Source organism: Castor canadensis, chromosome 11, assembly GCF_047511655.1.
Source record: "Castor canadensis chromosome 11, mCasCan1.hap1v2, whole genome shotgun sequence".
NCBI classification, from domain to species: domain Eukaryota; kingdom Metazoa; phylum Chordata; class Mammalia; order Rodentia; family Castoridae; genus Castor; species Castor canadensis.
In genome coordinates, this window is record NC_133396.1 from 138,345,455 (window position 1) to 138,373,431 (window position 27,977).

Consider the following 27,977-nt stretch of genomic DNA (forward strand, 5'->3'; position numbering starts at 1 on the left):
GTCACCAGAGGTACAACAACAGTGAAGGAATGACAAGAAATCACCACAGAGCTTCCCTCAATAAAATAAATCTGTTTCCAGAAGAGACAGAACCACAACAGACCTGTCACTATTAAAGAAACTGAATCCAGGTAAACACGTCCTAGCAAAATCAAAACCTCAGGTCTGGGAACATCACTGGTAAATTCTGCCCAATAAGAACAAGCAATACGGATTCTACACGTAGGACACTGACGCTGAAGAGGAGGGGTGCTTCCGACTTTGCTTTTAAAAAGAAAATTTGATTCTGAACTGAAAATCATAGCAAGATATTTTAGAAAAAGACGATACGCCAGTATCACAACTCAAGGATGCCCAAGTCCTTAATACACAAATTGCCCCAAATCTAGCAATGTGCAGCACATATCGCAAGGAGAACACATCATGAAAGGTAGAGCTCTCCTCAGGAATAAACAGTTCAACTGATGTTGGAAAACTGATCACTGTCAATTCACCATTTTTGGTTATTTTTGGCAGTAGTAGAGTTTGAACTCAGGGCCTTGTGCTGCTAGGCAGGCAGTCTACCTACTTGAGCCATGCCCTAGCCCTTTTTATTCCTTTAGTTTTTCTGATAGAACACATGCTTTTGGCTTGGAGGAATCCTCAGATCAGGATCCTCTTACCTAAGCCCTCCATATAGCCAGGACTACAGGTATGTCCCACTATACCTGGCCTGTCTGTTGAGACAGGCTCTTGCTAACTTTTTGCTACAGCTGGACTTGAGCCATAATCTTCCTGATGTTCACCTCCTTTCAGATCACCATTTTAATAGGATATAAAAGAGAAAAGTCACAAGATCATTTCAATAAATGCAGAAAATATTTTCATATTTTTTGGGGGTGCTGGAGATTAAACCAAGGAGAGAAAGCTTTTATTAAGCCAACATCCTGAAATGGGCATAGTGGTACATGCCTGTAAGCCCCACTATTTGGGAAGCTGAGGCGAGATCACTTAACCCCAGAAGTTTGAGACTAGCTTGGACAAGACACCATTTCAAAGAAAACAAAATCAACACTTATTCATGATAAGAACTCTCAGGAAACTAGAAATAAAACTTCTTCAGGTATTACATTAACACATTTTATAACATTGTATTAAAATAATTTTAGACCTAGACAAAATGTACAAAATGTCAGGCAGTAACCATACACATCTTATATGTATAGTAGAATTAGCAAAATGAAGACATCAGCATCAGTACAATGCTATTAGCTAAACTGCCACTTCATGGAGCTCTCACCACTTTCCTCCCTGATGCCCCTTTCTATCCTAGGGTTCAACCTAAAATCCCACCTCACATTTAGTCATATCACAGTCCTCTCCTCCAATCTGTGGCAATTCCACCACTGTTTGGCCTGCCAGAAATGACACTTTTGAAGTTATCTGGCCAGGTGTCTGGGTGTGTTCTCAGGGCTGCATGAGTTTATGTATCTTGGGGAAGAGTCCAGCTTCTCAGGGATCTCTGATGGGCTACATGGTATCGACATGCCGTTACTACTGGTGATGTCAATCTTGATCACTTGGTTAAGACAATGTCTGTCAAGTTTTTCTTCTGTAAAGTTCTTTTTACCTTTCTAAATAGTATTTGGGGGGAGATACTTTGAAACTATGCAAGACTCCTCTTAAACCTTTCTCACTAATTTTAGCACTCACTGGCAGAGCTTCCATGTGGCAATCTTTACTGTGGAAATCTAGTGGTGGTTTTTCTAGTTCCTTATCTCTTCAACCTTTACTAACTGGAATTTACCTGCCCCTTCTCTACCATTTATTTATACAGTATGGATTCATGGATGTGTATTTATTATTTTTGTCATAATCTAATACTATATTTATTATTTTTTAAATCTGAACCATTCTATTTACTTTGTTACTGAAATTATTCCAGCTTTTGTCATGGGGAACTATTCAGGGCTGGTTACATGTATCCATCTTTCTTTTTTACAAAGTTCCTCCATACTTTCTAACTGCAAAATACACCAGACTCATCTTTTGTTTTCTTGATGTCAGCCCTAAAACCACCTCTCTTCCAAGGAGCCTTGGTTCCATAGCTAGCAAATGACATTTAGAAACCTGATATCTGGCTGATAGATGTGCTCATTAACACCATGTTTAATAATAAAAGATATTTTTCTTAGTGCTGGAGGCATGGCTCCAGTGTTAGAGCACCTGCCTAATAAGCATGAGGCCCTGAGTTTAAACTCTAGTACCACCAAAGATATTTTTCTCCCTAAGATAGAAACAAAGTGAAGATATCCACTCTTACCATTTCTAACCAACACTGTGTGGAGATCACAGTCAATACAATAATAAGGTAAAAGAAGAAAGAAAGGAAATGTAAACAGATACAAAATGAAGTAAAACTGCTATTTATAGAAGCTATAATAATCTATGCAGAGAATCATAAGTGATCTACAAAAAGACAACTACAATTAAGAATGTGTTTTGCAAGCTTACAGAATATAAGGTCAAAAAAATCCTGTAATTCTACATATTGGCAGCAAAGTGAAAATGAAATTTTAAAATACTGTTGTGTCAGAAGACACGAAATACTTACAGATAAATTTAACAAAATATGTGTAAGATCAAAACATAAAATTACAAAACATTACCAAAAGACATTAAAGACCACCTAAATAAATGTCTCTTTGTTAAGATGTTTCTCCCTAAACTGTGATATGCATGGAAAATCCTAGCAGATTGACAAACTGAGCATAAAATCTACAGAGAAATTTATCTAGACACACTGACACATGGAACATCCGACCAGAAATCATAAGGCTTGAAGGTACTGAAGTGATTACATGTGTTACCCAGGGACTTGCCCATTTCTACACAAGAAGCAAGAAGTCAGCCCAGGACAAGTGCCCAGCTCTCTTGCACTTGGGTCTTGAAGCTCTTTTGAGATGCATCCCACTACCCGCACTTATGGCTGGCTGCCCTTTTACTTTGCTGAGAGAGACATTCAGAGCCCCCTAAAGATACCAGCAGCACCAGATGTCTGCATCTCTAGATTTGCCACAATATTTAGAAAAATAGCTAGTAAGCATGTATTAATATATGAAAATAAATACATAAAATAAGAAGTTGTAAGATACCTGATTTTAGAGATGTACTGTCTACTTATGAATGTAAGTCACACATTTTAAAGACAAAGCCTCATAAAAAGTTCAGTATTAAAAAGTATTTCCTAACTTATACTATCTAAAACACTAGAATTTTAACTACATTCATTAAATAGATACTGGTACCAGACTGGTTCCTACAATTGATTTCTTGTTCATTTGTGATATGACACAAACCCAAACAGAGAAAATCCTATTTTCATAGTTTTCTACAGACAAACTTTGAGGACCGCAGAGAACACCAGTGCCTCACCTGGCAATCCCAACACCTGAGGAAGGTTAGTCCATGATGTCCATCGTTCCATGTTTGTGTGTGTTTCTTTGTGTGAGATGCTTTACACCTCTGCTCAAGTTAAGTGGCGCCTATTTTATCAACTATAAAATGTAATTTTTCCACGTGCATCAGACGCGCCTTCTCCCTGCCCAGTGTGTTGGTTTCTCTAATTCCATTCCCACAGGTGGTAGCTGGTAATCTTGACCTTCAGATCACCTTTACTCTGGCATGTCTATCTAGTCCAGTGGAGGAGTGACAGGGCCAGCCTTGCCTCTTCACTGGCAGGCTGGATGTATTCCCAGAGTTTCCTCCAGGTGATGCTAACTACCACTTAACATGGATAGCTGGACACAGATGAAGTCAGGGCAGCCTTTCTCAGTCTCCTCAAAGTACTGGAAAGGTCAACGTTTTGCTTTTGTTAGTTAGCAGTGCCACATTTGTGTCCTAATCACTGTATTAACACTGTACCTTAAACAAATTTTTTCTTCTTTCTTCCTTTCTGTTTTGCAGAGCTGGAGATGAAAAACAGAGTTTCACAAATGTTCCTCAAATGCTCTAACACTGAGCTACACCCCCAGCTCTTTTGTTCTTAATGGACCCTCTCTGAGTAGGGTATTCTGAAGGGATGATACTGAATTGTGTGTGCCAAATAAAACATCTGACAGTATTATTTCTGGTACATAGAGCAAGATCTTGACCTTTTCCAGGTTCTCTTGTGCAGTGACATGAAGAAAAGAGTGTGTGGCTCATGCATGTATGCATCTCATAAAGATCATTATCAACGAGATAAAGTGGATATAAAGTTAAACATGATTCTCATAAGAGCTGTGAAAGATCTAATTCTTACACAGTGCTTTTACATGGTAGAAACTCTAAATATGTGAGTTTCATTGAATTAAAGCTTTGAGTAGAAGTGTTTGATATGGTATAACTATTTAGTTACAAAAAAAATGGACAGAAAATCACCACACTCCCTATTACCAACAACATAATCCAGAAATAAAATATCTGTTACCATCTCTTCCTCATAATTCATGTTACTTTGTCTTTATTTAAGGGGCACAAACGTTATACAAATGTTATTGATTGGTAAATGTTTCAGAGAAAAACAAGGAAAGCTGGAATAAATTGAAATGAATGAATTAACTAAATAATTAGATAAAAATTCTAAGAAATTTACTGAATTACATAGAAATTTGCATTAAAGTTTTACATAAAGCATTTGAAAATCAAAATATCAAAATGTCTGTACTAACATTTGTATTAGTTAAAAAGGATGGAGCATGCACAATTTATATTCAGTCTCTTGAATAAAAATTGCAGTATTGAAAATAAGTAATAAAGCAAATTTCAATAAAAATAAAGATATGAAATTTGTAGCATCCATTTTGTGGGCAATAAAGTTATGTTTCAAACAGCAGAAAATCCCAAGTAAGACTAATGAAGACATTACTTTGATAATATTAAAACTGTATTCTTTAATTTCCTTTTAGAATAAGGCCTTGTACTAATGAACTTTAAAATTAATGACATTGAGGGCAAATTTTAAAATTGAAATTTTTGTTCATTTCCTTAAAGTAAAACAAAACACTTCAGCTCTTTTTTTCTTCAACTGAAGAAATAATGACATCAAACTAACAAATCATTATGAGGAAAAAAAGAGAAGAATGGATTCCTTAATAATGTTGAGTAAAATTTCAAGAGGCACCTGAGGAATGACAATCATAAATAGAACTTGTGGTGAGAAGTCCTGATGTCACAGTGAGCTATCATGGCATCATGACAGTTTTCCCTCAGCAACAGACCAGAGCAAGCAGGCTACGCACGGAGCCCTACCTTTTTGTCATACACATCTTGCCAATTCACTCCAGAGAAGAAGCTGTGCCTCATGATTTCTTTTGCATCATCTGGTCCTCCACCAAGGCTGTGAGGGCAGAATAAAATTAAATGAGTATAAAACACTTACATAAACCCAATACATAAAAAGGTTTTGTGAAAATATAATTTTCAGTGTAGTAGTTCCTGGAATAAATAGCCATAAAAGTAAAAAGATTTTGCTGTAAGATGTAACTTTCTTGACACACTACTAGTAAGAACTACCTTCAAGACCATGTGGTAAGTGAAGCACAGAAGCTTTGGAGACAGACCTGTAACCAGCAACCACTTCTGAGACGGCAGCAGTTAAGTGGCTTCTCCTTGGTCTTCCCATCTGCAGAGTGGGAAAAATACCCACGGGGGGCCTACTGCAAGCAAGCATTAGAAGCTACATAGGTGGTGCCTGGTACAACAAATGGTAGCTATTATAATTATCGATTCTCTCAACCACGTTATTCTTAGAATAACAAGTCAAAATGGACCCTTGCTCATTTAAATTGTGAAAATATTAAACAATTGATAAGAAAATAATTTGTGGACTACTTTCAAACCTCCAAAGAATTCCACATAAACAATATCATTAATCTATGAAATATCATTACAATGTAATTTTCTACACAACTTGCAATAATGAATTCAAAATTTATGCCTCCATCTTTGAAGGTATTCTTATTTAAATAATATCTGACAATAAGAAATTCAAGTACTTTCTGACTTCCCCAGTGTAATGCAGTACACATTAGTCACCAGGAAAAACAAGTGAAAAGCAAATGGAAAGGGGAAGTAAAAAGGAAAAATGAGCAAAGAACAAGAAAAGAAAGAGGGAGAAAGTAAAGGAAAGGTATCTAATCCTTAATTTAACATAGTAAGCTTTATTTTGACTTGTCATGGTCAAAAATTATGTATGCTGATAAATATCAGTTATCCGAGGAAAACCATAGATCACATATACACCACCCACAGGTTCATTATAGATTTTACTGATATGACGGACATGAAGCACAAAATTTACAAAGAATAGTAACATATACAACATTTCTATTATAAATTAGATAACTGATTCTCACAGAAAACTTTACTATTAATTTTTGTTCAACTCCAAAGCCAACTCTACAGATGCAAACAATTTCTGATTAGTTCCAACAGGAATACTGTTTGACATTTTTGTTTTTATTAAAGTCAATGATGAAAGTAACAAAATACAGAAATAAGAGACATACACCAAACTCACTGTCAGTTAAGTGAATGGCTTCTTTGGTGTCTGGTTAGTACCTGTGGAACAGTTGAAGAACGCTTAATCTACTTTTTATACCATTCACAATGTAACAGATGCAGACACATTGAAATTCATTCTGCACTGTTAATATTTTCTCCATCACTTTCTGAACTCTAAACAATCAAAACAATAAACCAACCCTGACTTACTATTTCTGGCCAATTTTGGTGGTGTGAGTAGCTGCACTGGGGCCAATTTCAAGCTACGTCAAGTAGCAAACCCTTGTACAGTATTTCCATACAGATGTAAACTCAGCAACACAGAAAACAGTAAAATGCAACAAAATTATTAGTACTGAATTTTGAGTATTTAGTATTTTGCTTTCATTATTTAATTTGTAAATTCATGAAATTCAATTTTAATAATGACTGCTGCATTAAACATCCAGCTCACAAAATTCCTCAAAATTTAACAATTGGCTCTGGTAAGCTGGTACACACCAGCTCTTAAACACCACTGGGTAGGAAAAAAACCAAATAAATCACAGAAAACAAATAATTATACACTTGTAATGAATTCTGCTTATAATAAGCAGTAAGAAACACATGATTAAGGAAGACCTAGAGATCTCTGACACATTGTCAGGATGGAAAAACCTAACAATCAGCTGATACCTGATCTTTGATGATGAGAGGCTCTGGTAAGAGAGGGTTCCTACTCTCAGATCTATAGAGAACTCCATATAGAACTCCATGTATTTTTCTAACACTTAGATTATGTTTTGTTTACAGTTTTACTGTTTACAGGTGTGTTTGCACTGGATATGTATTTGAGATGGTACATGAGTGGAAAGTCATGATCATTTTAAAAATAAAAAAGTTTTAATCCAGCTTTAGTTATTTATTTTTGTGTAAAACATTACTTCCTTAGCAATAGTTTGGCTTTGGACATAACCAGTAACATCAACAACAAATATTATGCAAAGTCTAAGATAACAATCTTAGATTGCCATTTTAGAGCGGAGAGATTCATTAACACAAGCTTCACAAAGTGTGAAGCTGTCAAAAATTTCCATGTCAATGGCTCTCCTAGTATACAATTTAAGACTTCAAAACAGTATCAACATATACTTTGAACTGAATTATTTATGCCTAAGAATATTAAACTCCAATATCAGAATGCCAAACTAAATCCTTAGCACCAATGGATTCTTTACCATTAGGAACATCACAGAATTCCTATTTTCCTACACAAGGTCCTATAACCTGCACTGGAGAATAAAAGAACAACTAATAGGATAGTCAGAGAAAAGACAAAAGTAAAATGATGACTAACCCTTTGATAGAAGGGTAGTAAAGAATACCAGAAATGGTTTGACCCTCAGCACTGAGAAAAGAAAAATACTGGAAAAGTTCAGGCAGTGTTTAAAGTAGCTGAATATGAAAAATAAACTGATATGCTATACTGGTATTTTTTACTGTGTCTTCTAGACTTTCAGGTCCTTTGTTGACTTGCTCTTTTTTCTGCCTCTGAACTCTGATGCTACCCAGGGTTCTACCCAAGGCCCTCTTCTCTTTGCATGCCATGGCTCCCAAATACATATGTTCAGTCACTGTGTTTCTTTTTAAGTGCAGGCTGTTTGATTTCCAGCTGCTTCCTTGACCTTTTTATCTGGGTTCTGCATAGAAAACTCAGCCTTGGTTAATATCAACTCTACCCAGGAAGTTTCTTTTCCTTTGTTTGTGCTCCCTGAGTTAAGTTCACTCTGCTCTCTAAACTAGCTAGCTTAGCTGGGAACCTTTGGATACCACTGGCCCCAACTAGTTCCTCACCATTTCTGTTTAATCAGTCACAAAGATCCATTCTTTCCTCTTTACCACTGCTTCAGAAAGGACCCCATCTTTTTGTTGTTTTGAGATAGTCTAGTTATGTTGCCCAGACTGGTCTGAAACTCACAATCCTGCCTCAGCCACCCGAGTGCTGGGGTTACATATATGCACCATCATGCTTTAGTTCCAGAAGATTCTCAAGTACTCAGCCTTCCTGCCCCTCACTTGTCTAATCAGTCCATCACAAAGTTGACAGGGTTACCTTTTCATAAATAATCTGGCCCATATCCTGCTTTAAAATGCTGTCATAGCTTCTGTCCTTTTCTGAATAAAGATTTAAGTATTGTCTAAGAAGTACAAAACGCTTATAATCTAATGTCATCTCTCATATTCTACACACTATCACTGAATTCTCAAATGCCAGGTTCATTTGCCATAAACCCCAACTCCTTCGTGACCAGCTCAATTGTTCAAGCCCTTAGACTGACCTAATAACTTCAAGAACAATTTGTATACAGTTTGGCCAAAGCATCCATGAATGTATGTTTTGTGGCCCTCGTTAACATATGAACATCTACAGTAGAGACTTGTCAGATTGTTTATCCTTGCATTCTCAATACTTTAAAGCTGCAAGGGAGGGGCTTGACACCTTTGTAATGAAAGAAGCTCTCAGACCATCTAGAAAAAATTGCACCTTTTCTTTAGAGCTCCACTGACCTCTGGCCGGAAAGGTACACATTATGCCACCAATATTCTAGAATTCTACCTCACATTTTATTCAGTAGCTCCTACTGCTACCTGTGGGATGTGATGAGCTGACAATAAGCAAATAATGAGACACAGACATAAAAACTGTAAGTCCCATTTTGTTCCACCAGCCACTTACTGAGAAGGTCACACAGGAAAGAGTGGCCAAAGCTGCCTGGAAGAGTTGGGAAAGGATATGGTAAAAATTTATTTCCCTTGAAACCGAACCAGCAAAAGATCCCAAAATTGAACAGCTGAAATGGGAGGCATACTCTGTTTAAAGATAATCTTTCACCAAGTGCTGCTTATTACATAAAAATTGGGAAATAGTCATGCTAATTACAACACATTTCAAAACCTGTATTTAGAAGCTGATATAAAGACGACTGGAAATAAGATCTGCAAGAAATGAGAAACAGGTACCAAGAAACTTGTGCTCTATTCTTGCTCTGCACGAGTTTTCCGTGAGACCATGGATAACTCACTTATTTGGGCCTTTGTTTTCTTCTCAAATGGAAATGCAGATAGTATTTACCCTGGCAATGCTACAAGACTACTGAAAAAACCAGTATAGTCACAAAGACAAAGTGCCCTGAATAAAGAAAATCACTTTAAAACAAATACAAGGTAAGCAATGCCTCAGTTACTAGGATGACACAATGTATTTGTATTTTTGAATGGTTCCTCATAAAACAAAAAGATGGTATCCTTTATTATGTATGCTTATTTCTGCTAAAGGTAAAAATCACATTCTTATAAATTTAAAATCTAGAAGTATATAATATAAACCATTTCTAAAGTAGACAAGGCCCAAATTTTAGGATTAACTTAGACTCCATCATTCATTGAACCAGTCCATCAATAAAAATGTTAAGCATGAATCACAAACAAAACACTGTAGCAAACATTATGTCAGGTGTTATGGATGGTTCAACAAAGTATGCAGTCATCTGTCTCGTACATGCTTAAGAGTTAACCAACCTTCAGAGAAACTCTGATGTGCACAGATACCTAGATGGGACAAGTAAAATAGCATTTAGAAATACTGACATCATTAAAGTGGGAGGAGAGAATAGAAACACATATATTCTTCCTGTAATGTGAATGAGCAGAGCTCTGAAGGTACAAATACTGAAAGTAAGATCAGGGATGCTCCCATTCAGCTGACAGGCAGGGCAATTAAGAAACTGTTCAGTCATATCATGGACAAAGATGCCCAAAGTCCTTATTTGGTAAATTTGCATGAAATTCCCAAGTTAGGAGAGGATTGATTAAAGTTTTAAATGTTCTGTATTATGCAGTTAAAAATAAGTCAGTATCTCAGTGGGAAGATGTCTATACCAAACACGTTGCTTCTTCGAGTTATACATTTGAATAAATTTCCATATCATAATTTTAACCATATTCATCAGTGAGTACTGAGCATTATTTGAGGCTTACCGTTTATTTGGATCCTTTATCAAGAGCCCTGAAAGCAATGATTTTGCATCTGAAGAGAGTGTTCGAGGAAATTTAATGTCTTCCATAAGTATTAGTTCAAACAGTTTCTCATGGTCCTGGTTGTAGAAAGGTAACCTCCCACACATCATCTCATACATGACAACCCCTAGGCCCCACCAGTCTACTGCTCGGCCATAGTCATTATCTTCTAACACCTAAAAGTGAAACCAGAAAAATGATTTCTTGATTAATTAGTACACATTAACTTTTAAAGCATCATTAAAAAATGTTGAGTTTTACATTAAAATGAATCCCAACTTTCAAAGCTTAGATAATCTAATTTTGAGATCTTGACCTTTAATGTATCCTACAAAAGGTATTAATTGTATCAAATTGTGGAATATACAACATATATCCAGAAGCCATCAGTGTACAAAAAAAAAAAAGAGCAGGACACACACACAAAAAAAAATCTGAAGTGAATGGAGTGTGTATGCACGGATCAAATGAAAACCGTTAGCATACTTGGCTATTTTCTTTTAAGTCTGCTTAGTTTTTATCTCAATCCTTCTAATGTTGACTTAAACGACTTCAAGCTATGCTATGTGCATTACACATTCTTGCTTTAAGGAAAACTAAGTTAAACAGGGGGGAGTAACACAAATCAGGCAGTGAAAGGCAGGAATAAACAAACAATATGACAGTCAAGAATACAGGGCATGGTGAACACTAAAATAAATATAAGACTTTGGGGCCCCTATATGTTTAAACTCCTTCAGAAAATACTTGATGAAGTGAATATAAAGGTTTATTGCTTGGGTTGAAATTTTAGTATCCAAAGCTTCAATAACTCAGAACAAAAATTTTTGTTAAATACTACAAAAATCATGAACTCAATACCTGTGTGTTAGCGTCCTCACATCTACCTCTGACATGAGTAAGAAGTGACATGCAGGTATCACTCGGACTATATTAACTCTTTGTTTTTCGGTACTGGGGTCTGATCTCAAGGCCTCATGCTTGCTGAGCTCTCACTTTCATTATATTAGAGCAGCCCATGCAAAGAAGGTGACGGCCACTCAGCATTTGCCCCAAAGAAAATCTGATTTTCCTTTATCAGGTTTGCTTCTCATTCCATGGGACGTTCCTCATCTGTAGACAACTTCCAATACTGGAGATAGCTTGTTTTAGTAACCTTAAAGCTTATTTTACTGGATTGTTTAAAGTTAGGGAAAAATCAGATCAAGAAAACCATGGACGTGAATTTCATCCACTTAAAAAGAAATTTCTTAGTTTGTACGAATCAAATACTTTGTTGAATTGCAGATATTTTTGGCAGTTACATTACGGTTACCTATAAATACTATGAAAAGCACAGTGGCAGACAGAGTACTTAAAGATGAGGACTAAAATGTCAAGAAAATAGTATGTTACTTAAAGATCTGTTTAGTAAGCATTTTCTGAATACTATGAAGATTTTTAATTCAGTTGTAACAATATTTGTTTCATGGCAAAGAAGCTGAGAAAGTGCATTTATAAGTTATGAACACAAGTTCACGATTACTATTTTTCCAGAAAATTTTAATGAACATCAAAACTAAGGAAAATTTTTTCTGAAAGAACAAGAAATTCTACTTTTCATCATTAGCCAAAACATATTTTGAATTTCCATTTGCTTAAAACATGAGACTAGAAAACAAGAAATGCTCTAAGTATTATTTTGAATACCTGGGACTTTGGATGGCTCAAGGGTTTATCTCATGGCTAATTAGCGGAATGCTCTGCTCCGTGGGCCTTTATCTAACTGACACAAAATTTTGCCTAATAACAGAAAAATTAAAACCTCTGCAATCTTTAACTGCATTCCTACAACACCAACAAAACAGTGGCATAAAGGAAAAGGAGCCAAATGTGGTTTTTAACCTTTTTTTTCGTAAAACCATAAAAAGCATAAAAGCTGGATTAACTGCCTCCCGAACCCACATTTCACCAGCCGGGTTCTCATCCCCAGCTGGCAAAACTGGCAATCCTTTATTTTTGTTTAAGTACCTGGTTTGCAGCCAGAAGGGAAAGTGAGTACATAAAAGGAGGATTTTCATTTTTGATGAGAAATAAGCAACTGAAAAATAAAATTGCATTAAAAAAACCTATTTGATAAAACAAACTGTTTTATTTAGCTTTGTAAAATGAACACTGATTCCCAAAATAAGTGGGTTTGCTCCTGAACATACGTGCTTCAATTGATATACAGATACATAATGCTATAATTAGAACCGCTTGCTGTACCTCTTTGTACTCAACAATTCTGATGTGATGTACTGACACACAGACTTAAGCAATGCTGAGAAAGCACCCTAACAATTCGGTCATCCTCTCTCAAGAGCTTTGCTAATCCATTAAAAAGAAAGATTTTTGTTTAATTCTGACTGATCTCCTAATAGCTGTGCGGTGAAACACACAAGAAATAAAAATGATTATAATATCTTATCTGTGGGTGTATATAATATGAAACATGCTCCCACGATTCATATTTTACCTTTCTTAGTCCTTAAATCTAAATGATTTCAAACACAATTCTATGAAATTCTCTGAAAATCTCCAAGTCAAATTAAGTATTTTAAATCCAATGGCCTTTTCTTGGTATGAGTTTTGGAAGATAAATTTTCTCCTTTACTCAAAGCACTTTTTTTTTCTAAAATTACAGTAACAGAAAATTTATATTTTTTAACCTAAGGGTTGTAATTCTCCTTGGCTACTTCTGGTGATTATTCTTCCCCTAGCAAAAGGCTAATTTATTTCACAGATACTATCTGGGCTGATCTCAGGATATGGAAAAAGGTAGAGCAGAAGTACAATGGTAAAAGTACACTTCAATCCTTTACAACATAGTTTATCATGCAATTTGAATACTGATGCAGATCTAAACATGCTCCTGGAGAAATAACCCTGTCAAAGACTTACCGTGATGAATTAACCTATAGTGTCTCTTTCCCATAAAATCAATGCGTAAATAGGAATGTAGATATTTGGCATTTCCTCCTACTCAACTGTCCTTTATAACCTGTACTTTGTACCTACATTTAACACAAATACTTCCTGTGTTAGACTAAACACTGAAAGAAATGTAAATGCTAGAAAGTGATGAGAACACATTACATCAAACCGCAACAGAGCACAAGTTCTAGGAAATAGGCTTATTTTCAATTTTTCTACCACAACCCAGAAATTGCTTCACTTTCAGACATGATTTTAACTAAGATTTAAGAAGGTCACAGCAGATATGAGTTAATATTAAATATTCTGGTAACATCTGATGAGGACACTTCCATTTGTAAAACAACCAGGTGAGGAAACAAAATGAAATTTTTTAAACACCATGAATACACTCTTTAACATTAAATAACAAACTGTCTTAGGAAAGTTCCCAAGGTAAACATGTATATGACTAATAGGCATTTTCTAAAACTATTTTCACTCCAGTATCTTTTTCCCAATCAGGACGTCTGGGAGGATGAAGGGACACCTTTCTGGCTTCGTAGCCAGGCCACACAATGCTAGTAATTAGGAGAAGGCTACGTATGCCCTGGAGTGGCTTCCTGCTCAATCAATAATCCTGACAGAACAGATGGGGAAAAATTAAACATCTAAATAAAGTGTCTGCACACCTATGCTGTGAAAGTAAACTGCGAACTCAGATGAACCAATTTACCACTAATTCAAAAAAAAATTTTGTTTTGTTTTTCTGGTAACCTTATACCTAGGTAACTGATATGCATGTGCTCTCTACATAAACATCTATCTAGGTACTGTATTTACGGAATTCTTTCATATATTCTTAACGTAACAGGTATTTGCTAACACTGATAAATAATGACTGATCAGTCTTTAAGTACAGATTTTTAAATGAACTGCAGTTTCAGGAGAAGTATACACATCAATCCTTAAGAATTCTAAATCTCACAGACTTTCACTGTGTTCTTCATAAACATCGTTAACTGTTCCTCAACTTCTCTAGTGATTCTTAAGAGACAGCACCTGTACACGCCGTTTGCTGTGAACTGAATCCTGAAACATTCTGACCACCTCCTAGCATGCACAGATGAATGCCTGCATCCAGCTAACATCACAATTTCAAAAGCAAATTCAGCCAAGAACAGTAAGAATCGTTCAGCAACACAACATCTAAATGGATGAAATACTGGTAACTAAACCAACACTCATAAATATCTTCCTATGTGTTTTCATACTTTCTATTGTAAAGCAAGAGACATTATAGGATTCTAAGAAACTTGGTCACTGTAACTCAAGTTTAAAAAGCCATCATAAAATAGTAATGGTCATCATTAGTGTTCTCAGCTTAGGTGAGTTTTTATATGTTCTTAGGATTCAGAGAATTTATAATTAAATTTTATGCTTTAACTGGAATACCAAATATTCTCACTGTGAAAGCCAAAAACCACATACCACTAAAAGTAAGTTTATGTGAAAAAAAAAGCTACTATAAGAAATGACAAGAGAGCCACTACTTCAACCTCTAAAAGGCATTAATTTCATTTTCGTTCACATTTAAACAAAATCCAATCCTGGGACAAATGAGATGATTGTTAATGTTACCCAGAAAGAATGTAAAATAGCATTATAGTAAAGAAGTTGATTCAACATATTCAATCAAATTACAAGCCAATTCATACGACAGAAGTTCTTAAATATTCTATAAAGCAGACGACTGTGCTCCTAATACTAATATTGGTGAGACCTTTTCACAACTACAAGGAAGATGAAGGTTCTCAAAAAGTCCCTCAGGAGAACATGTGTTATCTGAATTATTAATAACTAAATAAAATCTTAGTGTTGAGTAGTTTTAGAAAGGCAGTAAAATAACTCTTTCTTTTCACAAAAAAGCTTAACACTGTAAGACTAACTTCAGAGTTCCAGGAATACAGCAGAACTTTTTCTCCAAGGGTTAGTCAGGCTGTCTCTGTGTGTGCTACCATGTTTACTGCACATTAAACACACAGACAGGTGTAACGTGAGCCTCCTGTGTTGGTTCTCAACATTTCTTAAAAACGGTATTGAAAGGGCCCACAAAATGACATTCTTTACATTGGTTCTCTGTTGGATCCAAAATAAATAAAATTCCACTTCATATACTTCAATCGAATTATCTTCTAACTACTCCCTCTACCTCTGTGCTAGCTTCTCCATGTTTTTACTAACTCCTTAGGAAGTTAAAGTGTACCTTCTATAGAAGGTAAAGTTTCTATAGAATTAATTTCCATCTGTGCTATGGCTGATCACAATAAATCTCTTTATCAAAATAGTCAGATGTAGCTCAGTTACTGTCAACATTATATATGAGGGAGGAAGCATTGGTTTCGAAAGAAAAATGAATTTGAAACGCTTTCTAAAAATGATTTTGAAATGCTTTCTAAAAATGGGGTTCTAAAAACTAAGAACACATCATAAATTGCATTTTCAGCCACTGGAAAAACCATTTTGCAGTTAGATAAAATAAAAATATGTATCTTTTTCTTCAATAATAACCCACAGCTAGATATTATATATTCTCAACAGTCAAGTCATTTTTGCAATCTTTTTGTTAGTTCTAACTTGATTATCAAATAATTTTTATTTTTACACTATTACAGAAGTGCATTTCTCTAGGTTTCCAAAACCACCTTATTCAACCTTCCCCATCTGTCACCATCTGCTTCTTTTCAGCGTGTACTTTTTGTGTGATCACATAAGCATGTGAAAAATAACTAACATTCAGATGACTATCTGCTGGTGCATTTGAGGACTGGGCATAATAAAAGTGAACTGCCAAGATGCACTTAACACTTTTAATTTTGTTGGGTCTTGCATGTAAGCTACATTTGATTTTCAAACTGTTTTACAGTTGGGAAGTTGATCAGGTACTGCTAACTCAAGAGCAAAGCTGAGACTCTAAATAATTAGCACTGCATAAAAGGATTTGGATTCACTAGGAGCCAAATCAAATAATAAAATTTAACAGAGTTTATATATGATTTCTAATGTCTATTTTCTAGGTGTAAAAATGCAGTATAGATTGCAAAAACAGAATCCTCTAAGACATCCTATGGTCACAATTTATTGCAGGATGAATTTTATTTCCTTGTGGTATAAGAAGAAAAAGAGGCTCACTTAAAACTAAACATACAAATGCACTTCTAAGATGCAGCACACTAAATGCACAGCTTTGATGCCTACTTGAATGATTCTCTGTCACCTCTCAAAACAAAGAAAAAATAATTAACACTAAAGAACTACAATGTCTCCTTAGCTGGAAAATTGCATCATAAGACCCATTGATCATCAAAATGAGTTAAAAGAACACATAATTTAAAAAATATTCTTTTGGGGGCTGGCGGAGTTGCTCAATCAATAACAGTACCCACCTAGCAAGTGCTCTGAGTTCAAATCCCAGTGTACCAAAAAAAAAATTCTTTTTCAACAAATGACATTTTATACTGTAAGACTTATTTTTTCTGGTGGTCATACCAAAAGAAGCAATTTGAGTCATTTAAAACAAGTTTATTTACAAATCTACTATGAGGATAACATATAGGACATTTAATAAACTGGCTTTCAACTGACCTTCAACTAGCTTTAAATAGCAAACCATTTCCATTAGAGTAAGACAGTTTAAAAGGTAAAGAAATACCACAGCAAGATGGAGTAGAGGGTACAGCAATCTCTGCCTGTTGTGCAAACAGTTTTACCAAAGCAGAAGGGAAAATACTGACTGATAGTGAGTCATTCACAAGACAAGTAGGCAAGAATTTATTCCAGATCTGATTCAAAACTACTCTATACTGCTATCAAGAAAAGACTAGTTTTTTTTGTTTGTTTGTTTTGGCAGTACTTGAACTCAGGGCTTATTGCTTGTTAGGCAGGTAGTCTACCACCTGAGCCATCTTCACCAGTCCTAAGAAAAGACTACTTTTAATAATGGTATTTACTAGAAATTTCGAGAATCAAAAAAGTAAGAGATTATCATCTGAAAGTTGCTTTTAGTTCCTGCCAATCACTCCCAACCCTGACAATGTAAATCTCATCTCATTACTTTCTTACTTGCAATTCACACATGATTTCCTGACCCACTGGATCCAGCCTAAACTCCTCTGTATCCCCAACCTCCAGCTATGTGTCTGCTGCCCTTTAGGACTGCCAAATTCCCTCCCCTGACCCTCAGCAGGCGTAAGCTCTTCCCTTGTCCTTCCACTCCAATGTATGTCACTGGAGTAAAGCAGCTATTTTCTGTCATACTTTCCATATACTATCTTCTTAGTAAACACCAAGGTACTTGAGAACAAAAACCATTTCTTACTGTCTCTGTATGCCTAGTACCTAACATAATGCCTGACATCTAATAAAAATATCTTTAATGGATGTATGAGTGTTCTTCAGTGAAATAAAGACCAGAATAAAGGAATTAGGTTCTTGCTTTTTTTTTTTCCAAATAGGCTATAAACACATTCCAAGTTACCCAGATTTAACAAAAACACTATATGTGACACAAATATTTAAAATATAAAAATGAGGGTTAGTGGCATGGCTCAAGTGATAGAGTGCTTGCTTAACAACTACAAAGTCCTGAGTTCAAACCCCAGCACCACCAAAAAAAAAACCCCCCAAATACATGAGAAGTTAGTTGTCTTAAGGTTTCAAAATTTAAATTATGAGCTAACATAAATCAGTCATGGATGGGCATATACACTGCTTTAAAGACTAGACCTTTGTGATTCTTACTTATTTAAGAAGAAATTGATAATTTCCTGTGAATTGTAACCTCCTATTTAGAAATGATAGGACTCTTCTTGCATTAAATTCTTGGTTTTGTTCTTTAGTTGATGATATTTGCATAGAAAACAGTATCTTTGTTTCTTAGATCATCTGTTTCTAAAATGAGATGTATTTATCTTCTTCAGAAATAATTTCCCCTAACTGTGACATAACTAATTTTGGAATTCTAAATATGGCCTATCATCACTCAGGACAAATGTACAGCAAAGGTAATTGAACTCCAGAGAAACAAAGAATTTGTTTTTCATGACATTCACAAAAAACAATTCTATTCTAGAAAATATGATCTTGTTTTTGAATAAACAAAGAACAGTGTTTCTAAAATTTTACCTAATTCAACCACAAAAATAGAGAATTTGAAACTCCAGTCTCTTAACAGAGAAAAGAATATTTCTGGCAAGACAAGAATGGTTAGTTTACTGTACTTTAAGCATTAGCACTTATTTATAATAACTCAACATTTTCAAAATGTAAATTTAAGTCCTAGTTGAAAAACACTTTATAGTAAAAGTGTGTGCTGGTTTACAATAGGAGTTTTTCAAACATATGTGTGTATGTGTGTGTGTGTGTATATATATGTGTATATATACACATATATATAAGCATCTATATATGGAATGCCAATATCATTGTGAATTTATGCTACTTCTGAATTTCTTCTGATTAGCAGTTCCCATTGAGCATTTACAAGACATCTATCTAAAAAAAGTACTATTACTTCTATCTGTTAAGTGCCCTTGAAATTGACTTTCTTGGGCCATTATGCAGTAGTTATAAATATAAAAGTGGGTGCTATGGTCGGATGAGACTAGTTAAAATCCTGATTACACCTCCACCACCTCCCAGCTGTGTACAGATTACATTTAAAAAAATTGAATCCCCTGCCCTCTCACCTTTCCAAAAACTTGGTTTTACTATCAATCACAAAATCCAAATACCAAATGAAATAATGGTTATAATGGATCCATACAACAGAATGTAGCACTTCACAGATGCTCAATGAATAAAGCTCACCCATCAACGATTAATGCCTACCAATTTGGCACCTGCCATGCTAAACTTTGTTTTGACTAGGTTTGAACTCAGGGCCTCACGGTTCCTAGACAGGCACACTACCATTTGTGCCACTCTGCCAGACCTTTTTTGTGCTGTGTATTTTTGAGAAAGGGTCTCACAAACTATTTGCCCAGGATGGCTTTGAACCATGATCCTCCTGTTCCCTGCCTCCTGAGCAGATGGGATCACAGGTGGGAGCACCCACACCCAGGTGAACATTTTTAAGCCCCTGGCACTAGAGATTGAACTTGGGGCCTTGCTCATGCTAGGCAAGAGCTCTAGTACATGAGTCACACCCTCAGCCCATTTCTTTGTGCTTTGTTTTTGAGATAGGGTCTCACTAACTGCTGAGTCTAGCCTTTAATCTCTTGATCTTCCTGCCTCTGCTCTGGAGTAGCTGGAATTACAGCAGTGAGCCACTATACTTGCTCACACTAACCTTCTTGCAGTTTGAGGGAAAAACCAAGCTATTCTCAATTCAGAATTTTGATACTAGCTGCTCTCTTTGTGTAAGATGCTTTTCCCCCTATAACTTTGTAATGACTTCCACCTTCTTCTCACTCAGATCTCTAAGGAAATATCACTTTCCCTGATCTTTTCTGTGGAAGATTTTCTCTTCCGCAGGTGACTGCATTACCTCCTATCTTACTTGCTCTTCTATAGTAGGAAGTGTCTATGTCTATACCTTTAATCTGAGCAGGATCACAACTGCTTCAAGGAGTAAGTGTGTGGCTTCTGAAGAGACCATGAAAGGAGGTGAATATGTGAACGTTCATAGCAGTACTATTTATAGCAGTCAAAAAAACAGACCGGATTAAAATATCCATCGACTTCGAAATGAAGAACCACAGTGAGGCATATAGCCATGCAGTGGAGCACTATATGTCCATAAGGGAATGTAGTAGCAAAGTGGTGTAGCATGGTGAACTTTGAAGAAAATTGGCTAAGTGAAAGGAGACAGATACAGAAGACTCCATATTGTACAATTTCATATGAAGTGCTCAGAGTAGGCAACAGAGACAATGTATGTTAATGGCTGCCTGGGGGGGAAGGGAGAATGGGATGCTAGTGAGTATAGTGGGGTGATTAAAATATTCTGGAATCAGAGATGACAGATGCACAACTCTGTGAACACAGAAAAAATATTAAATTGTATACTTTTAAGAGAGAATTTTATGGTATGTGAATTGCACTCAAGTCATAAATACAGTATGAAAATACATCTTTGAAAAGTTACATTCCTCACAGTTTAGCAGACTAAAATAAAATAAAATAAAACAAGGTAGCTTCTAACTTGTTCCTAGGCCATTTACCGCTGGAGCTAGAGCCAAAGAACTCTGACTACTCTGATGTTGTCACAGGGACTGTTGCCCAGTCCCTATGGATAGACTATGTGGGAGTGCTCCTATCAACACCCCGAACAAGGTGCCAATGGACAGCCAGAACTCACTGTCAGACGTAAGAGTAAGGATGCTTCCAGGTGATTCCAGCCTCTAGCCAGTCACCTCCTCATCTGGAAGTCTTTCTGGCTAGGGCAACAAACAGAAGTGGAACAGAAATAAGTCATTCCTGCCACCCCATCCACATTCCTCATTTTAAAAAAATTCATGATCATATAAAATGGGTTTTTACCACACAGTATTGGGGTAGCTTGTTGCATAGCAACAGTAACTGGTACATCCAAAATAGCCACCATGGTGCATCACATCTTTCCTTTTATCTTGTCCCCTCTCTCTGTATAACTGGAGAGGTTATGTTACTGATTTATTATTATTCTGTCCCTCTCCACTAGAAGTTCTCTGAGAGTTGAGTCCTCTTTTGCCTTGTTCCTATAAGTATACTATGCAGAAAGATACTCAATATAAAACAAACACAATAAATCCTTGCTGAATAAACTAATAAGCTATTGAAGAACTTTCAGCAAAAGGTCACTGGTTTAGAGCATGAACTCAAAAAAGTAGGTAGTCATTTCATTATCTAGTTTTCCCAATAAAACAAGTTTCCATAATTAATTATGAAAACCCACGTACTACAAATCCAATAATCATTGTAATCTTTCTTTCTTTTTTTTTTTTTGGTGGTACAGGAGTTTAAACTCCTCACCTCTACCTTGTTAGAAAGGTACTCTAGCAATTGAGACTCCATACCCAGCCCTTTATAATTTTCTTGCTTTAGTTATCCATCCCCACCCTTGGGTCTCACATTTTTACCCACAGCAGCCTCAGACCAACACTCTCCTACCTCAGGCTTCCCACAGGCGGGAGCCACCACACCATGCTTATTGAGAGAGATAGGCTCTTGCTAATTTTTTACCCTGGTTGGCCTCCAGTTCCCCAGTAGCTGGGATTATGGGGATAAGCCATCACATTTGGCCCTATAATCTTTGTTTCTAAGTAAAGTCCAAAAGGGATATTCTTGCTAAGTCATTCAATTATTCTATTTTACTAAATGAATCAATATGGACATAATGAAGAATAAAATGCAGACAAAAAATAAAACTTTAGTTAGCGCACTTTTATAAAATTTGGTCTCCATATATTCCTGGTTTTAAAATATCTCATTATACAACTCAGAGCAGAATAAATCTGATTCGGGCTGACATCTGGTAAAGGAAGTAGTAAGTACTGCAATTTTTTTTTTAAATCTTCAATTTTTTTAATAAAACATTGTATCAATGCTATCTTTCTTATGTATGGGGCTAAGCCTACCTCTGGTGCCAGATACTCTGGTGTACCACAGAATGTCTTCATGGTTGCTGCATCTGTGATTCCTTCTTTGCAAAGTCCAAAATCTGTAATTTTTATATGGCCATCTTTATCCAGCATCAAATTCTCCAACTGTATGTTAAGAAAATGACAGAATTTGTTTTATAGTCTTCAACCTTAAGAAAATACTGATTTGAAAAATTATTGAATGCTGCCTAGGGTATTTTGAAAAAAGAATATCATTTTAGAAAAAGAACTTTTAGTTCTTACAAATCCTATTGCTTCATGTGTAAAAAGAACATGTTTCTCAAACAGTCCATAATGACTAAACTATTGACTTTTAAACCAGTTGAAAGCACAGTATAGCTTTATGGGCTGTGACTGTGTAAGTTCTCAGAACTATGGCTTAAACTTTTAGAAACAAAACATTAATCTTTATTTTTTAAAAATAAAATGTCATTTAAATAATCCCAAAGAGCTGCATATCTTCTAGAAACATACAGAGATTTTCAGTAATTTCTCTTGAAAATCTATTGCTATTACAAAATATTCACTTACAGCAATGTTTTTTGGGGGTAGCTATCAATCAAACCTAAATCTTATTTTGTAAGGAAAAGAGATGCCCTCTTTTGTAGGTTTTCTTTTGTAATGAAGAAATAGCCCTTTTAAACATAAAAGGAAGAAGAAATATCAAAGTCAAATACTCAATAGTTAATAAAATACGCCCCACCCAACTTGAACCCAAGTTGTGGTCACCATCGCATCAGGATGCATGAGTTCTGAATTGTGAACACACAGCCTTACACAAAAGAAATGCACAAAAAGTAAAAAACTATTACCAAAATTAACTTTAAGGAGTAGGATGCTTATTCTTTTATTTAATGTGACGACATTTCAAGGTGCTTACCTGAAATTTGAAGTTAAAATCAAATTTAAAGCAGAACCCCACACAAGAACACAAACTCGATAGATGCCAATCATAAGAAATGTAAAGACATCATACTCTCTATAGTATTGCTATTAAGTGTCTTATAAAGCAGATACTCAACACAGGTAGCAAGCTATGCCCACTAAAACAAAGATCAGAACGTAAGTAAGCCCTTTCACGCAGCACTTCATGTACTACCCAACCCAACTAAAAGTTCAATTCATGTTTCAGTTAAAGTATATGTCAGAAAAGTCAGCTTTTCTTTAATTTGTCTACAGAAAGCTAAATAAACTCTAAATACGCTGTTGACACTTCTTAAAAATAAGAAGTGCTTTTATTTTATCCAAATTCAAATACCTTGTATCTTCCATTTGCTTCTTTATCAACTAGAACCTAGAAATCAAGGATAATTTGCACTGACGCAGTGAGCTCTTAGTACTGAACCCAATCTGAAGTATCAGGAGTTCCCTACACCTTTCTTTCCTCCTCTTGTCTTTTTTCTCTACTTTTGCCTGTGTTTGTCTTCATTATGTCCCGATTTCTCTCCTTTTTCCATCTCTTTCAAACAACACCCTTTATCATTCTTCCCTTACACCTTACCACGATAAGAGAAAAGCTTGTGCTGCTCTGGTAAATAAAAATGTATATGCCTTGCTCTTAATTAAATGTGCTTATTGTTTTAATACACGAATGTCGTAGTATTTTTAAATGCTACAAAAATACCCTAAAATATCCATCTTTTATTACAACACACACACAAAATGTGTAAGAATTTCAAGGAATGAAACGGTATTAGACAAATGTGAATGTGTTTGTACTCCAGTCCATTCCCACTTACTGTGACACTCCTCCTCATATGCTTTCTAGCATGGGAAAGTATCCATGGAAACAGAAAAGCACACACTATTTCTCCTAATTCTCACAAAGCTATTTTGAATGGCTGGATACAAAAAAATCAAAATGTATAAACACTGTTTAAAATATTATGCAAGATGTATTTTTTAAAAATCCCGACTTGTACCCAACTTTCTACCTTCTTATCTCAGCTCTGAGTCTCACATCAATGGCTGGGGGTGAGAATTAAAATGAAGAGCATGGACAAGGTTGGATAAGGGAAAAGGGTGAGATGAGAGATAACAATTATTCCCAGTTTGAGGTCTTACATTAAATTAGAACTTAACCCCTTCTCATTGTGCGAATGTGCCTGAATCTCATTTAGAAAACAAAGGCAGTAACAAAATCCAATGTGATGGTTTTGAAAATTCAGTGATATGTTGAAAGTAGAACTTAAAATGTAAGCATTGAATAAACAGTTGCTTTTTGAATTTAGGGAATTTAATGGCCACTGAGTAAGTTAACAAAACGTTGTAGGCTTTCCTGGGTGACATTGTTAAAGGAAAGAGCAAAGTTCAGAAAGGGATCTCCATAAATATCTCTGTCAGCTCAACTACTTCATTAAAAATGTGTTTCACTAAGTAATAAATTCCTCCAAATAAATATTTCAGTTTTAAAGCCAGTCATTTTACATGTCTACCTTCTTTTCTCAATTACTTCTCTTCTCTAGGCATCTTAAAATATCATTTCACTAAACAACAAAACCAAGTATGAACAAGTAGAGAAGCATCACCTTAAAACGTATCACCAAATTAAAAATAAAACACCTAATCTAATCTTGTATAAAGATGTACAAAATAAATGATCATCTTATACAGGTGCATTAATAACATTCTGCAAAACATAGGTACAAAAACATTAGTAGGGTGACTCATGAATCTGTGGGATACACAGAATGACCAAGTCTTTTCTAAGCAGCCCAATGGCCTACATATACTAGAGACATCTGGAAATCACCTCTCAGTACATTTAACACTACCAGCATTTGAGTACTTAGTCAATACATTTTTAGGACCCACTTACTGTGTAAAGAAGGAATAAAAGTATTTACAAATGATCTGTCTTTTGTTTTTTCTTCTAAATCTTATGGCTTTCCTTCTTCCCATCATTAGCCATATGCAAAATGCACAGGTTGTAACAGTGCAAACACTCTTTCTCTAAAGTTTAAATACTTCTGTTTATGTCCATAGCTATAGTTTCCACGGCTGAGGGCAAAACACTCATGTTATAGGTGCACTCGCTGGCAGAAGGAGGGGTAAAGTTAAAGAGGATGTCATGAGGAAAAAAAAAAAAAGAGTCTAGTAAAAATCTAGATAAAACTACCTGGATCAGTCAGAGAGCTGTTAAGTAAAAGTTCATGCTTTTAGTATAGCTCAGTCAGTGGTAGTGTACTTGCCTAGCATGCTCAGACCCTGGGTTTGATCTCCAGCACTACAAAAAAAAAAAATTCAAAACATAGTATTTCATGCTTTTGAGGAAAAAAATTAGATGACATACCTCATAAAATTCCCACGAAAAAATGGCAATGGTTTTTGCCCAGTTAAAGTGGGCAGGCATTATTTGACAGAGGTCTTGATTCAGTGTGTATAGGAATCCATGGCAGAAGCTGAAATCTTTTTTTTCCTTTGTGCTTTGTGGACAAAAAATCATGACCACTAAGTGACAGGCTCCTTCCTATTTTGCTGGTGCCTAAAATGAAATAAAATTCCAAAAATCCTAGCTACTTTTAATCAGGGCTGCCAACTTTTCTACTTCATAGTATAATAAAAAATGGTACTCATAGGGCATACCAGGATCACTGACAGGCTGCCTGAGGCCAGAGCTGATACCTGGCAATACTGCTGGCAGTTGTGCAGGCAGAGGCAAGATGTGGCTTGGACACACCTGTGACTCACTTGTGACTCACCTTGGACTGGGATGCTCTGTGCTAATGTAAACCAGTCTACCTATTAGAAAGTTTACATGCATACAGAGAGTATCATTTTATTTAAATACCAGACACTGTGATTAAAGGAATGAAGCCAATTCCTATGGGCTCTTGCCTACTGGAGCACTATCAAGTGTTGCCACTCACTTACAGTCCACCCCACTTTAGCACAGATACATCAAACTCAGTTTTAGGCACCAAAACTGCCTCAGGCCCAAGAAGGTAGTAAGGAATTCCTACTGTGCACATTGCAGATCTAGGTTTATGGGCTTTTAAATGTACAAATGTCACAAGCTGACATTCAAGAATTGAATGACCTGGGAACTGAGTGAACTGGAATACTGAAAAAGAGACTAATTCTTTACTTTCAACTATTCTAAACCAGAAAAAGATTTATCATATCCAATAGAGGAGGACCCCCTCATGCCAAGCTATTTAAGAATTTGGTAGAAATAAGGGACATAACTCAACAGTACAGTTAATTTTAGAGGTAGAAACTGTTCTTTATAGCAGCAGCTTAAATTTTCTAGAAAGGAGAGAGTGCAGCGTGGCAGTCTGGTTAGAAGTGGGAATTGAGAAATCGAGCTGTGTGCTTATGAGATGAGCACCAGGGAGCTGATAAACGCCGACACTGAGGCTATCCTCTGTCACCAAGTCTCAGACATTATTTCAATCTACATGGCAGTTTCTCATATTAATGACATAAATAGTCAATCTGATAAAGTAAAAAACAAGATTAGATGTTCCACAAATGAATATAGAAGCAATTTATGTATTACTTTACTGAATCTGCACAAACTCTTGGAGAAATTAATTCTTAATGAATTCCAGTATTGTTATCATCAGCTTTGCAAATGTTCCTGTCTGGTTTTGTCTCTACATGGATGGTCACAGCCATTGTAAATAAAGGTTGCACTTGCAAAATAAGGGCTATGCAGAAAAGAAATTTTTAATATATAATTTTTATGACTGAAGAGGTCTTGGAAGAGTTTCCTTTGAATTTTTATGCTATCATGAAACAACATCAGCTCCTAGTAATCACATGTTCCTTACTTTATTAAGGAACTCTTTAATAAAACAATTTAATATCATGAAATGCAATAAGCAGATTTACCTTGTAAAATACAAAAAGTTTCAGTAATTACTGTTTGTATGAACACCAGAATTTTTGGGAAATAGGAACTGATAAAATATTTTTAAGTTAATCCATACATGAAATGAGGCTTTGCTTCTACAGCTAAACGGGGAAGCAGCAAACAGGCACTGATGTGCTTGGCAAGTCCTGCTACTGTAAGTATCTCAAGTGGATTTTCATTTAAATAGTCACTAGCTTATTAACAGAAGGACCAGAGACAAATCTGATACTGATCAAAGTAGGTAACAGCCAGCTCTTTTTAATTCATCTGGTATCTGAAACACTCATTCCATTCTCTTTGGTGGGTTTATCTGAATTTTAGCTTTACAAAGATTTCCTAGAGTTAATCCAATGTATTTTCTAATCTAGACTTCACATTTCAACTCTAGAAAGACAGAATACTGTAGTGAAAAGACAAGAGTAGGAACTAGGATTCGTGTTTTGGGCCCTGAATGTCTCCCAAAAGCTCAGGTGTTGAAAGCTTGGTCCTGGGGATGATGTTATTGGAAGGTAATGGAAACTTTAGGAGACGGCTGGGCTACTGGGACCATGCTCTTGAGGGGCCAGCCCTATCCTCCTTTGCCTGCTGCTGAGAGTTGAGCAGTTTGTTTTACCATGCACACCCCACACTGCCATCCAGCACCTTATCAGAGACCCAAAGCAAATGGTCCACTCCATCTTGGACTAGAATCTCCAAAATAAACCTCTTTTCCTTACAAGTTAGTTCTCTCAGGTACTTCATTGCAGTGACAGCAAGCTGTCTAACACACATGTCTAACTCCAATAATCTTATCTGAGTCATAACTGCCATTTCTTCTAGTAACTTGCTTTTAGGCTTGAAGAACATCACCTGTAAAATATGGATTCACTCTGTATTTCTGTGATCCCACTAAAATGATCTCATTCTTTTGTACACAGAATGTACATTGTTTTGTATAAATTTTGAATGTTTGTTTTCTTACA

General features: G+C 35.8%; 1 protein-coding gene across 7 annotated transcripts in view; it reads right to left on the reverse strand.

The window, feature by feature from the left end:
* The window catches only part of Akt3 (AKT serine/threonine kinase 3), a 286,879-nt gene that overhangs the window by 31,487 nt on the left and 227,415 nt on the right, over window positions 1-27,977 (reverse strand). For 5 of the 7 annotated variants that reach the window (XM_074048783.1, XM_074048781.1, XM_074048786.1 and 2 more), the window contains 3 exons: window positions 22,134-22,262; window positions 10,543-10,757; window positions 5,272-5,359 (listed from right to left, as the gene is read on the reverse strand). In XM_074048783.1, the coding sequence (XP_073904884.1) occupies window positions 5,272-5,359; window positions 10,543-10,757; window positions 22,134-22,262 (432 nt within the window). The remainder of the gene's footprint in view (window positions 1-5,271; window positions 5,360-10,542; window positions 10,758-22,133; window positions 22,263-27,977) is intronic. The other 2 variants (XM_074048785.1, XM_074048788.1) reach the window with 1 other exon arrangement.